Below are 14,516 nucleotides of genomic sequence, written 5' to 3' on the forward strand. Positions count from 1 at the left end.
AAAGCTATGCAGTTGAAGACTTCTGACACTTTAACAGTTGAATGTTTTCTGACCGATGGGAAAACAGCAATTTTGTGAGATCCACAGTAGCAATGATAGAATTAAATGCAGTGTATTGAGCTCAAATTGGGTAAACTTCATGTTTGGTATACACTTTGCAGATGGACAATGGAGATTAGGACTATATAATGTCTTAGTTGTAGTTTGAGATACTTCTATGGAAATATAAATTCTCTTTTCATGGAATCTTGTCATCCATTTGACCCAACATAACTGTAAACTAACCGCTGAGTGTGATTTATTGTGTATTTGTCACACATCTTGGATTGAGTCAGTGACCATGAAGACAGCATCAAACACAGGATATTCAGTCTGTGGGTCTTTGAGCTCTAGACCTGCGACCTCGAGAGGGTTCACGGAGTTTACAAAAGAATAATCTCAGTTGCTGCTTCCCAGCTCTGCGGCTGATATAAAATGCCACTGTTTCCCTTGTATCATTGCAGCTGGAGATATAATGTCAGCACTGCTCAGGGACTACTTCCTCTTATCACATTCTTGTCCAGTATCTGCTCTTTGCTTTTGTTGTAACCTCATAACATGTCCTCTGAAACCTCTCTATCCTTTGTTATCTCCCTGCAGCTCCCAGAGAGTGTGAGGAAGACGAGTTTCAATGCCAAAATGGCTACTGTATTCGCAGCCTGTGGCACTGTGATGGCGACAACGATTGCGGGGACAACAGTGACGAACAGTGTGGTGGGTATAAACACGTGAAAACCGTCATGCAAGCACATATTCATTCACTCTAACTTATAAATTAAACACTTGTTTCTTCCCCAATAAAAGACATGCGTAAATGTTCGGATAAGGAGTTCCGCTGCACAGATGGCAGCTGCATCGCGGAGCACTGGTACTGTGACGGAGACACGGACTGTAAGGACGGATCAGATGAGGAAAACTGTCGTAAGTTACTCTGCCAGTGTGTGCGTATAATTGTGTATGTTTAAAAATGACAAGGCTAAACGATACTGATTGCCTGCTTTTAAAGAGCAGGCAACAATTGCAGTCTAGGATGGCAAATAAAAAGTAAACATACAATTCTCTCTGGAACTGACGATGGAAGTATTTAAAATCTGAAACGTCTCACTTGCTTCTCATCTCTAATACCAATCTGACACTTAAAAAAACGGCAGTGATTAAACACATAAATGATAGAAATGGGATTTTAGTTGGATGGCATATTAGGATGTGGGTGAAACTTGGATTTGTGTATTTAAATAAAGAATACACATGACAATTAGGTTTAGTCTTTGTTGCCGCTCATAAATGAAACAATTAGTTTAAGAGCAAATAAATATACGGTGGGTTAGTAGATTTGTGACCCACTTGCCAAACCAGACAAGTAAAAAGGAAATCAAAACATTTACTTTGAACCCTGACAGGAAGAAACCAGAGATAATGCTCCTCAGGTTGAAACTACACACGGTATGTGGTAGTTTGAGTTGTGAAACAAGGTTTGGGCCTTCACCACACAGAGACAAACCGTTTTACCACTGAAAACATATATATATTTTAAATGCCCTACAGGCAGGATACATTTTAAAGTAGTAGCTCAAACTTAGCCTTCCTGTGAGCTGATTTAAAGATGTTTAAATATCTAACGTCTATGCTGTCAGAGACAATATGAGCCTAAACAATGGTTTGTGTCAGGTGTTCAATGTCTTCCCCAAAAATGATTGGTAACAGGCTGCACTACTCGGTTTTGATTACCAAACAAATAGTGTTTCTTTAGGGAGCCATTTTCAGCTACATAAAAAAAAAAGTCTATCCACGTTTTTTTCATTGTTTGTTTTTACTGCTTTTTATTCAATTCTACCGTGTTGTGTACTGTTTTATATTGTCCCATGCTCACTGCTTGTAGCACTTTTAACTCAAATGTGAAGTGCGTTATAAATTAAACCCATTATTATTATTATGTATATCCACTTTAATGTTGACTTTAATCCACTAAAAGCTGTGGCTCCTGGGAAGCCCATCAATCAGTGTGTTTAGCTGGCTTTTAGTTCAAGCAAATGAGAGAAGCCCAATTTCCCAAACCTATGTAAAAGAATCCCAGTTAGCATTGCAGATTTGTTTTCCTGGACCCCTTAGAGAGTGAATGAATCAAACATGAAGCAGGAAAAGAAAAGCGATCACACATACTGTGGTAGTGATTCATCTTATTATCCATAACGGTTAGAAAACTAAAAATAAATTATTCTTAATGAACACATTTCCACATCTAAACGGTTGTTATTGAGTTTGTTGTCTGATCCAACAGTAACTGGTTTACTGCACAGCATGTGTTCACAGTCTTAATAGAGAGCGCAGTCTCTCCTTTATTTCATGTATAGTTTCTGACAGACTCTGCAGAGGAAGCTTCAAAGAGCCTGAGGCAGCCAGCTGCTGCACCATCTTTTCCGGCATCTGTTTAACGTGTGTGTGTGTGTGTGTGTGTGTGTGTGTGTGTGTGTGTGTGTGTGTGTGTGTGTGTGTGTGTGTGTGTGTGTGTGTGTTGTGTGTGTGTGTGTGTGTGTGGTGTGTGTGTGTGTGTGTGTGTGGTGTGTGTGTGTGTGTGTGTGTGTGTGTGTGTGTGTGTGTGTGTGTGTGTGTGTGTGTGTGTGTGTGTGTGTGTGTGTGTGTGTGTGTGCGCACAGCCTCAGATGTGATGGCAGCCACCTGCAGTGTGGAGGAGTTCCAGTGTGCATACGGCCGCTGTATCCTGGACATCTACCACTGTGACGGAGACGACGACTGCGGAGACTGGTCAGACGAGTCGGACTGCTGTAAGCTCTCCATTACTCACACACTTAGGGAGACCTGACATTGACTCTAGGTGTTGGTTAACCTCCAACCTCACAGAGAATCTTCCCCTTTAGACAATAATCCACTAGCAGATATATTAGTCTAGCTTTTTTTCTTTCGTTTAACTTGTAGAGTCTTACTTTTTATATATAAATTATATACAAAAAGGTCATTACATTTAAGTAAACTTCTAGTCATTATTTGTATTCAGAATGTTCAAAAACTCTCGTTCGTCAGCTATTCTTATTCCTGAAAAAAAAGTATTCTTATTCCCTATTCCTAATTTATTTTTGCCATAATAGATCTCCTCAGCTAAACTAATGCTGCCTTACATATTAAGTACATTTTCTTTTGGCAGAAGGAAATGTTTTCAAAATGATTTCACTTGAATATCTAAGATGCAAACTCCAACATATCTCCAAAAAGAAACAAGAAACACGTTTTGGAGCGAACCAGCCCTTCCTGCCGTTAAGCTCACAGTGAGCTGCTGATATTTCCTTGCTCACTGATACTCTGCATGATCCATGGCATCGCTCGTCACTAAACAGCGTCTTGTGCAGGAGGAGAACATGGCGCTGCTGTGAAACATCAGTCCTCTGTTATGCCGTTAGATGAGAGTTTCTCCTCCCTGTGGCAGCCATCCTTCCTCCCTTCAATCCTTCTTCTCCTCTGCATCACTCTCTCCCCTTCATGTCCCCCCATGGCACTGCTGCACATGTGCACCAAAACAGCGAGTCATCCTCGTGTCATGCAGCTTGCTCTACTAGTTCAGCTGGAGTTTAAATGAACATTATAGGCTTATCGAGACAGGCATTTATTTGTCATTTTTGAGTGGATGCACCAGCTGAATCACTTCCAAAGGGGGCACACTGTTTGAGTTTTGGAACAACTGATTAATTGCTTAATCTGTAATATGTCAGAAAAATATGGAAAATATTTCTGTGAGCTGAATGACACTGCCAAGCGACTTGTTTTGTCCAGGAAGCAGTCCAAAAACCCAAAGACTTGAAATAAAACAGCAACAAGCTGGATCAGCTTCAAGTGTGGTCACACGACACCCGCACAGTCTTTATAAAGCAGAACAATTAAAGGGTTTCAGGGTTAAGCATTTCATTTTGAACTTTTTTTGCCATTTAAGTCATTTCTATTGGACATAAGACAGTAATACATGCAGAAATCATCATAACGTTTAGTGTCAATTTCACGATTTCACAGTCAGTTGACGTCAGGTTGAGCTCATCAACGGCTGCTTTTTGCAGGGCGCCGCTTCCACAGCATCTGTCAGAGCTGGAAGACATTCTGTCTGTTAGATCTTTTTTTGTCACTGTATGACACACACACACGCAAACACACAGACACAGTGTAAAGCCATGGTCCTGATTAACACAGACTATCGTGTTTCTCTCTCCCCACCCCGGAGACGCTGCCTGCTGCTGACAAATCTCTCAGCATCTCATGATCCTCATTCTCTCCTCTCTAATTTCTCACATGTTTGTTTCATTTGCTCATTTTCTATAACCATCCTCCACATCTCTCTCACTCTCACACACACTCTCAAACACAGCGGTTTCCCTCCTTTGATGTGTTTATCTGCAGTGCGATAAGCGCAGCTTCAAGGTTCTTCCTAACATATTTTGGTCATGTTAGCTGACTGAGCTGCTCTCCGTTTCTCCCCTGTCTCCTCCCACATCTAGGTTTTTTAATTGCCGCCTCGCTTCTGAAGTCTTTTAATATTTATTTTTGGAAAGTTGAGCTGGCAGCAAAGCTTAAAAAAGTGAAAAAAATAATGAAAGGGGGACAGGAGATATCCTAAAAATACCTTTAAAAAAAAGTGTGCAGTGGAATCAAAGCAACACAAGACTTTTGCATTTAGCAATAATAGGAATTTGAGTTATATGTATACTTTTGGCTTAGAAACCAACAAGTTTTATTATTCAATCTACATCCTGTCTGTGTACTGACACTAGAATGACCTCATGTCACCCTGACTCTTCATTTCCTGTACTTTTTAAACATACTCTTAATAATGTATCTTACGTTTTCGATGACCAGCAGAATGTCGGCATTCAGTTTCTGATCAAAATCGCAATTAATTCCATTTCATTAATCTTTAAAAAAAAGTCTGAATACATCTTAGCTTTCTGAAACCCACAGATTTGTGTGGGCATACACACACACACACACACACACACACACACACACACACACACACACACACACACACACACACACACACACACACACACACACACACACACACACACACACACACACACACACACACACACACACACACACACACACACACAGAGGGGGGCATTCCTCAGAGGCCTAACACGGCCCATCCTCAGACAGCATTCCTTGGCATCGGCTCTCCAGACACATGAAGGGCGCTTTGTTAGAGAAGAAGCCTCCCTCTTTCTCTCTTTCTCTCTTCCTCTATTTCCTTCTCCCTCACTCATACACACACACACACATCCAAAAACACTCAAAAAAGTCATGCCTCGTTACCACTTACCAACACCGATACTGCTTTCGGGTGCGTAGCTGAGAAGATGAAAGAGAACCGTGAGTGTGTAAGGGAGAGGGAGAAGGATGAATCATCTGAGTGTGTGTTGGCGCCAGCGTGCTTGTTGGCATCCCATGCTGGTTCTTGTGACCTATACGTTTCTCTCTCCGTCTCTCTCTCTGTGGGAGAGCCACCTGCTGTTTTGATCATCTCTGTCTTCTCTCGCCCAGCTGATAAGCCTTTACGGTGATGCTTGGAGCTCGACAAAATCCCTTCTTTTCTTGCCTTTCCTCCCCCTGCATTCCCCTAGTTTGTCATTTTTGTTCCTCCCTTATCTCCCGCCCACTGTGGCTTTGATGGGAGCCGACTCATGCCGTCAGGAGGACACGCAGAAGATGACACACACACACACACACACACACACACACACACACACACACTCAGGGATTTAAGATGCTTATGTTTGATTCAGCTTTAATCTTCTCGTCCACCTCCAGCCTCATCTGCTGCCAGTTGGAGCTTCTCTTTGATCCGATCACATGTTGAGATGTGGTGGGACATTTAAAAGGTGTGACAGCTCTGATCTGTAGTCAGAGATGATCACAAGGCAGCCAAAATAAACAGGACCAAGTCATGTTTAAAGGGAAAGCTAGATCACTGGTATAAAACCATGTGTCTTTCCAGTTTTTAAATCAAGTCTTTTCCAAAAATAGATTGAGACAGAGAACCACCCTAATAAACCCCAGGGTTATTGGACCTATTCCAAAATGTGGTCTACCCGAAAAGACCCAGATAGTGAGAGAAGACTGGCAGCAGCACAATGCTACACCGATAAAAGAGCATTGTTTTTACATTGTTTTTGTATATTTCACAGTTCATGCACTGTTTCTCATATACTGTTCATGACAAATGATCAGGGTTTGGATCTCCTCACATATTGATCCAAAAACCGAAAATTCAATTGTGTATCTTTTTTTTTAAACTTTTGATATTGTTTTTTTAAAAGCAACCTGATGTTTTCTCCTCGATGCTGAAACCGGAGTATTTTTTGTATTTTTGACAGAATAACGAACTCCAAGTAGAGATTTTGTATTCTAAAAAGATGCTTCAGGTATAGTTGTGTTGTCTGTTTTATTTTTCATGTTAATAATATAATCCTGTGTGTGTGTAGCTTCCCACCAGCCCTGCAGATCAGTGGAATTCATGTGCAGCAGCGGGATGTGCATCAACGCTGGCTGGAGGTGTGACGGCGAATACGACTGTGACGACCAATCAGACGAAAAGAACTGCAGTGAGTAGCTGCTTTCATCACACTGACTGAGCGAGTGTGTGCTCTGCATAAGATACACATTCTAGATGGTTATGCATTTTATCCCGGTTTTCATGCTGGTTCTGAAAAAACAAGGCACTTTATCAAATCACCTTATCTAAGAAAGAATACATTAAATGTGTGTGTGTGTGTGTGTTTCCTGCAGCCACGTCCATGTGCACGGCCGACCAGTTCCGCTGTGGAACTGGACGCTGCGTCCGGTTGTCATGGCGATGTGATGGCGAGCCTGACTGCTCCGACCGCAGTGATGAAGAGGGCTGTGAGAAGACGGGTAAGACTGTGCTCGTGGTCTTGTTTTCAGGAGCTAAATATAACACCAGCTTCAAACGTTGTCATGACAACAGCTCAGAACAGCCCTCCTCTACACACAAACTCACTTTTATTTATTTTTCATACTGTTGAGAAACACAGTGGCTTTCAACCAATAGACTGATCAGTTTGGCAGTTATTCTGCTGCTTTATCAACCTCTGGACCAACTGTAGAACCTGGCCTTCATGTTGAGATATAAATGATCAATGAACAGGAAAGAGAAAAAGATGGAAAAGGTACAAAGTGGACAGTTCACACCCCCTAAAACATGCATATGACTCACCTCCATGTTTTGGTGTGAGTGGCTGAGCATATCAGCCATGGCATGTTCTTTCTTCTGTCTGATATGATGAAACTAGATGACAGCCGTATGAAGAACTCAACAGCAGTGTCTATTTTCAGAAATCATTACATGGTTACGTAAAATAGTCCACAGAGCTTGATGATAGCTTCTTTTTTTTTTTATGTAGGAACTATGTTTTTCAATTAAACTACACCAACCGTATCACTGCGCAGAATGAACACTCAATGACGATGATATCATTTGGAGCTTTGACGACCGGAAACAAAGCAAAATAGCTCCAAAATAAAGAGGAGGAGAGTTTGTTGTCTCACAGGATATATTATCTTTTCTCCCCACAGAGAGTCCTCCATGTGCTCCTGATCAGTTCCAGTGTGGTAATGGACGCTGCATCGGTCAGAGGAAGGTGTGTAACGAGGTCAACGACTGCGGAGACGGGACTGACGAACACCCGCACCATGACTGCCGTGAGTAGATTGAATATGATTATCTGAATATGATTTTTTAATGGTATATTTCGGTGGAGTTTTTTGAGGTCCGTAGTCAGTGTATCACATATAATAGATGATAATACTACCCGAGTTTGGATAAACACTAGGGGTAAACTAGGAAAAACCCTTATGTTACAGTATATTATTTGTTCAATGGTTTACCTTGCTGTTAGATAAGTAATTTTTCATAAATATGAATACATAAAATATTTAGTTAAGGTGAGATTTAGGCCTAATGCCCCACTAAACCTGCTAGAGGCTGATCACACTCCTCAGGCCTTGCTGCTTATAGGCCTCAAATATTTCTAGGTTCGACACCAGATGAGTCACACTTTTTACAGTGTGTGGTTGTATTTATACTGAATCAGCATGCTGTGTTTATGTTCCTGTGCGGCGTGCAGGTCCACGCTCCAGCGAGGGCAACTGTAACCAGAATAACGGAGGCTGCTCCCAGAAGTGTCAGATGGTCAGAGGCCTGGTCCAGTGCACCTGTCACACCGGATACCGACTGATGGACGACGGCAGAGCCTGCCAGGGTACGTGTGTGTGTGTGTGTGTGTGTGTGTGTGTGTGTGTGTGTGTGTGTGTGTGTGTGTGGTGTGTGTGGTGTGTGTGTGTGTGTGTGTGTGTGTGTGTGTGTGTGTGTGTGTGTGTGTGTGTGTGTGTGTGTGTGTGTGTGTGTGTGTGTGTGTGTGTGTGTGTGTGGTGTGTGTGTATGTGCACGAGAGTGCGTGTATGTGCACGAGAGTGTGTGTGTGTGTGCACATCCTATGTTCACTCCCATTAGTCAGTTTGTCCTTATGTCAGCAGGATATTTCCCAAAAGCATGAACACATTTCCATGGAACTTCCTGGAAAGTTAAGGTTTTGGTTAAAGAAGTATTCCCTAGTATTTGTTGTGGACTTGACTTGGGATTCTTTACCACATTTTATTGGTGGAATCTAATGTAGAAGCTATATTTGCTCCCATATTCGAAAAGTGTCTTTGCAATAACAAGATAATAATTGAGAATACATGAGGTGTGGAAAAAAAGTACGAGTTGTTCACCCTGAAGCCCCCTCGTTACACTTCCCTCTTGAATTAATTGTAAAACCCTGCGGGACTTTAACACCAGCATCATTCTGTCCCTCCCCTCTTGTCTCCCTTTCCAGATGTGGATGAGTGTGCTGAAGAAGGCTACTGCAGCCAGGGCTGTACCAACGCAGAGGGGGGGTTCCAGTGCTGGTGTGTTCAGGGCTACGAGCTCCGACCTGACAAACGCAGCTGCAAAGCTCTGGGTAAAAAAAAACACTGCACTCTTTTTCAACCTTGACATGTGACCGCAGAGAAGTTGCTGGGGTTTGACCTCCAATAAAAACACCCAGCTACACTGTTTATACTTACTTTAGCTGTAACTGTATCCATTCCTCTGCTCCGGGGTCTGATGATGGCTCATTCAGGAGGTCTGGACTAGATTTAGTGAAGGCAGGCTTGGTACAGCAGCCCAACAATGGAGTTAAATCCAGGTCAGGATCCAGACCCTCATCACCACTGAGATGAATGCTCCATCGGCCCTCACTCAGACTTTTTTTACTTTTGTTTCCCACCTTTCACTTCATGTTTGGCTCCATGCTGTTTTACTTTTTAATTTACTCTGTCTCTGTATTTCCGTCCTCTAGGTCCGGAGCCTGTGCTGCTGTTCGCCAACCGCATCGACATCCGTCAGGTTCTGCCGCATCGCTCCGAGTACACCCTGCTGCTCAACAACCTGGAGAACGCCATCGCACTGGACTTCCACCACGCACAAGAGCAGGTCTACTGGTCTGACGTGACGCTGGACCGCATCATGAAGGCCAACCTCAACGGCTCCAACGTGGAAGAGGTGGTCTCCACCGGTCTGGAGAGCCCAGGTAACATAACGCAGGTCCAGATAGCAGGCATATATATCGTTTATCCATTGTATCCAACTCTGCTGCTTTCTGTCCCGCTACACTCCGCTCTCCCTCACTTCATCCATCATCTTGTTCATGTATGAGCTCAGCAGTGTGACATTAATACTGTTGAAATACTTTTCTTGATTTCTCTCAGCCTCAATGTCTGAACTCTGTCTTTAGCTCTTTTGGCCAGTTTCCCCCTCCTTCTAAGTCCTTTTTCTCTTCAGTATAGTTCACTGTTACTACTTTTTTAATAATATTTCAGTGTTTTTTTTAATATTTGTTTTACCTCTAGTTCTCAATTAAATCAAATGGTAATTTATTGCTTTGATGTTCTAATGACATGGTTTGAAAACTAATTAACAAAGCGGGGAAGGGCAGAATTTAATTGTACAAACAATAATTAAATACAATATTGGGATATATGGATCAGATAATGAAACACCTATTTAAAGATGACATTAACAGGTTTTATTTATCAGTATAAATGTCATGTCTGTGTGTTCAACATTGGGCTGGAGTTTTCTTATTAAGCTTAAAGGTGGGGTAGGTAATTCACTTCAGAAACACTTTTTGTTATATTCCATGGAATGCTCTTAACATCCCGATAGCAATGAATATATTAAATGCTTTGACAATAAATACATAAACATTTTCATCTGTGGAAGCCGTAGTACTGTAAAAAGCACGACCAATCATCTGAGCCGGCCCGGCTAAAATAACTGGATGGCCTACCTGCCTGTCAGCCTTCCATCTGTGCACAAACGTATCTCGTGCCCCCATTGGTCATGTGCGCGTTCGTGTGTGTTGGAGGAGGGGCTCTGTAAGGAAGTCTGAAGGAAGGGGCAGATTTTTTCCGGTTGTGTACTTTCAAATTCTAGCGCACTCCAGCTGGTTTCTCCATTCTTACCTACCCTACCTTTAATTTAGCATGAGGGTTTGAAAAAAAGGTTAAGGCTAGCTCCGCTCTGTCCGAAGGAGAAACAAAAACTTAAACTACCAACCCCCCTAGAGTCATTGTGTTGTATGTTTTTCAGATATTCATGAATAATCATTTAAAAGGAATACAAAACCAAAGTTTTAAAACTCAAGTATGGTCAGACAAATTCTTAATTGTGCTTTGTCTCCTTTTAGGTGGACTAGCCATAGACTGGATCCATGACAAGTTGTACTGGACAGACTCGGGGACGTCCCGTATCGAAGTGGCCAACCTGGACGGGACGCACCGCAAAGTGATGCTGTGGCAGAACATGGAGAAGCCCCGAGCCATTGCGCTGCACCCCATAGAGGGGTACGAGTCCAAACACACACACACATAAGACGTATGATTCACTACAGATGGCATCAAATGCACACTCTTCCATCTATACATATCCCCTCTGGATGTGTCCCAGTTGTTGTGCAGCAGCGGAGCGGGGATTAAGGTTTGGCAGCACAGCACTGCCCACAGACGTACATCTGTGTGGAACAAGTACTTCATGAAAGGGGCAGCAGCTAAATGGGTTTATCCCCAGTTTCATGTGCTGAAGTGGCAGGATGGAGTTTATGATGAAGCCCAAGATACATTTTAGGCTAGAAAAAACGAATTCAGCTCATTTGCATGAGATAATTGAAAAATATCCACAAAAAAAAAGATTGCTCTTTTCTCTAAGGCCGGTCGGAGCCGATGAGTGATGATGAAGAGGACATGAATGTCGTGGACAGAGGAGACTTTTTATTATATTTGACAAGTGTTGTGTCTTGATTCCTGACAGCAATCTGCTTACCTCTTGCCAGCAAGTAAACAAAACAGCAAACTAATCATGACTGTCCCACTTTCCCCTGCAGTAAGATCTACTGGACAGACTGGGGCAACACACCTCGCATTGAGTACTCCAACATGGACGGCTCCAACAGGCGGGTCATCGCAGACACACATCTGTTCTGGCCCAACGGCCTCACCATCGACTACGCCGGCCACCGCATGTACTGGGTGGACGCAAAGCACCACGTCATCGAGAGGGCCGACCTGGACGGACGCAACCGCAAGGCCGTCATCAGCCAAGGTACACTCCGTCTGTTATCTCTCACTTTTGCCAAGAACATATTCAGAATTGGAGTTTGTTAAATATTATAATAATAATAATACATGTCATTTATATAGCGCTTTTCCTGGTGCTCAAGGTGCATTACAAGCAACTAAAGAAGAAAAACGACAACAAAAGTAAAAACTGCTAAATTAGGTGGAATAAGGGCGAGGGGTTAGTGGATTAGAAGTTGAAGGCAAGAGGGAAAAGGTGAGTTTTGAGGGATTATTTGAATGACGTGAGAGTGTTGGCAGATCGGACGTGGCTGGGGAGGGAGATCCAGGGTGAGGGGGAGGCTGCATGAAATATAGAAGTGGGATGTGCTGAAAAACGTTTTTTTGTTGGCTTATTGATTCCTAAAAGCAATGTACTCACATTAGGTGTATGCAATTGCACATTACAGCAATGAATGCTATAGGGTGCTGCAGGTGATTTCCCAATGAGAGACTTATGACTGGCCGGGGAAAACTTTTACTAGTGAAGTAACAATTTCAAATGCTATGTTTGCAGAAGCAGTTAAGCAAGTTAAACTGCACATTTAATGATAGTCCATTTTTTGTTATTTAAATGACGCAATCAGATGAATGTATTCCAACTCCAATCTAATAAGAGCTAAGGCATGCTTGGGCCATATACTAATTGGAATTGATGAATATAAACATCTATATGGTGCCTCGTTCTTTTTCATTGAAAGCTTTGTGAGAGCTAGAGATAAACAGGATATGAAGTGTTGTACAGAAGTCAGGCTGGAGTTAAGATTCTCAACAATGAACACACACGTACACACTCAAGGGGACGGATATAGGATGTACCCTGCTGACATTATTTTATTATACCATATGGAGTTAATCAATGTCATATCATCATTAAAAATCACACGCACACAGATGCCTTAAATGACAACATAAAGCTGTGCGACTCCCAGAGTGAAGCAAACAATGTGTGTGTGCACTAAAAGTGGGGATCTGGCAGACGTTAGGAGTTCTGATCTGTCACAAACACACCCTCTGAGACCCCACGTTGCAGTAAGATGTGTTTATCAGGTGTGGCATGATCAATGTCCCTCTGTACGATATTTTTTCAGGTTTTGGCCTTAAAAGTGGCTTCCCTTTTGTGTGTGTGTGTGTGTGCGTGCCATCAGCCCTGTGAGCTCTTCTTAATGATGTGTGCTCTGAGGATAAAAGGCTGTAATTGGCCCTGTCCTTCCTCCATAGCCTCTGTTTGCTCAGACAACACACCAGACAAATGGGACGTGTGTGTGTCTGTCCGTGTGTGTGTGAGTGCATAGTAACGTTCCGAGCCTCTGGCCAGGAATGTTAACGAGTTTCTTTCTCCCTACACCTATAGTTTTGTGTCTGTGTGTGTATTTGTGTGTGTGTGTGTGTATGTGTGTGTGCGTGTGTTAGCTGGATGAGTGCCAGCTCCTCTAACATTGGAGCTGGACGGCAGACGGGTGTCGCGGATAACGCCGCTATCCAGTGTGCGCACCTGTGCAGGTGGGGGACAGGAAGAGAAGGGGCTGTGTGTGTGTGTGTTTGTTCCTGTGTGTGAGGACATGATCATAGAGTACATCTGCTCAAGGACAAATGCTGTGTACTGCAGTGAGATATCGTGTGTAGGGCTCATATTATTCCCTAAGGGAGAAACTAAAACTAATAGAAGGTTAGGTCCTTCAGGGATATGAATGAATGAAATTCCATGTCAATGTACCCATATGTTGGAAATATCTTGCATACATGAAACACATTGTGTGCTATGGTGGTGCCGAAGAAACAGTGTGAGTCACCACCATTATTAAGATTCATCCTTTGAGGATTTGGAATATCTATAACATGCAAACTGCTACTAGGCGTCACCAAGTCAGAACCTTTTTATCATATTGACATGAAAATGGGATTATTTTTATGTATAAGACCATATCAATAGTTTTGACATGATACATTACATCATATATGATTTTTTTTTGGAACCAGAAGTGACCATATTTGGACAAGTGGGTGGAGCTCTGTAGGAGTGAGGTCTTTCAAGGGCAGATATCATTAAAGCAAATATTCAATTTCAGTTTAAATTCTAACTTTGTATAGTAAATAGTATAGCCTTTTATATTGTGCAGCCTTGCCTGAAAAAGCAGTGAGTAGTGTCACAATAGTGTCTTTAATTATAATAAATATAATAGTTATTTAATAAAAAAAAATTCTACGAACCAGAAAATGCCTTTTACATTTAGATAAGTAAGTTAGAGGATGTGATGCAAGAAGGAGACATCAAGGAGGACCACTGAACATTGCCTTTGTTACAGGCCATCAGTCTATAAGCAGCATTCTGTCCAGCTGGCGGCGACGTTGTGTTGTGTGACAGATCCAGTCGAGGCGTGAATCGACTGGGTGGTTCCGCATGTAGGTTAAAGGGGACATTACTCTGAAGGCTGGTGGGACGTTTGATGCCCTGTCGGCCCGCAGCTGCTCCTCCAGCTGTCCCGGAAAACAGGAGCAGGAGGGGTGGGGGTGCAGAGACAACAAGGAGGAAGTTGACCGTATCAAAACCAGGCGCCTCGTAGATGTCGAGGACTCACAGGAGGGAAGAGGGTGCACTGTTGTCGCCCTCATGTTAGGATAAGATCAGAATACACACATTCAGGCAGTATCACCTCACACACACCTGTCTGAGGAGGAAGGACACGGGAAAATGTACAGACGTGGTCTCATTATTTTTAGCTATTTGTTTTGTAATGACTTGAAATTACTTTATTTAATTA

General features: G+C 42.7%; 1 protein-coding gene across 3 annotated transcripts in view; it reads left to right on the plus strand.

The window, feature by feature from the left end:
* The window catches only part of lrp4 (low density lipoprotein receptor-related protein 4), a 121,599-nt gene that overhangs the window by 77,235 nt on the left and 29,848 nt on the right, over window positions 1-14,516 (plus strand). For all 3 annotated transcript variants that reach the window (XM_034116653.1, XM_034116654.1, XM_034116655.1), the window contains exons 4-14: window positions 640-753; window positions 844-960; window positions 2,694-2,822; window positions 6,522-6,641; window positions 6,826-6,951; window positions 7,633-7,758; window positions 8,184-8,318; window positions 8,934-9,059; window positions 9,441-9,671; window positions 10,830-10,986; window positions 11,523-11,740. In XM_034116653.1, the coding sequence (XP_033972544.1) occupies window positions 640-753; window positions 844-960; window positions 2,694-2,822; window positions 6,522-6,641; window positions 6,826-6,951; window positions 7,633-7,758; window positions 8,184-8,318; window positions 8,934-9,059; window positions 9,441-9,671; window positions 10,830-10,986; window positions 11,523-11,740 (1,599 nt within the window). The remainder of the gene's footprint in view (window positions 1-639; window positions 754-843; window positions 961-2,693; window positions 2,823-6,521; window positions 6,642-6,825; window positions 6,952-7,632; window positions 7,759-8,183; window positions 8,319-8,933; window positions 9,060-9,440; window positions 9,672-10,829; window positions 10,987-11,522; window positions 11,741-14,516) is intronic.

This window comes from Trematomus bernacchii, unplaced genomic scaffold, assembly GCF_902827165.1.
Source record: "Trematomus bernacchii unplaced genomic scaffold, fTreBer1.1, whole genome shotgun sequence".
NCBI classification, from domain to species: Eukaryota; Metazoa; Chordata; class Actinopteri; order Perciformes; family Nototheniidae; genus Trematomus; species Trematomus bernacchii.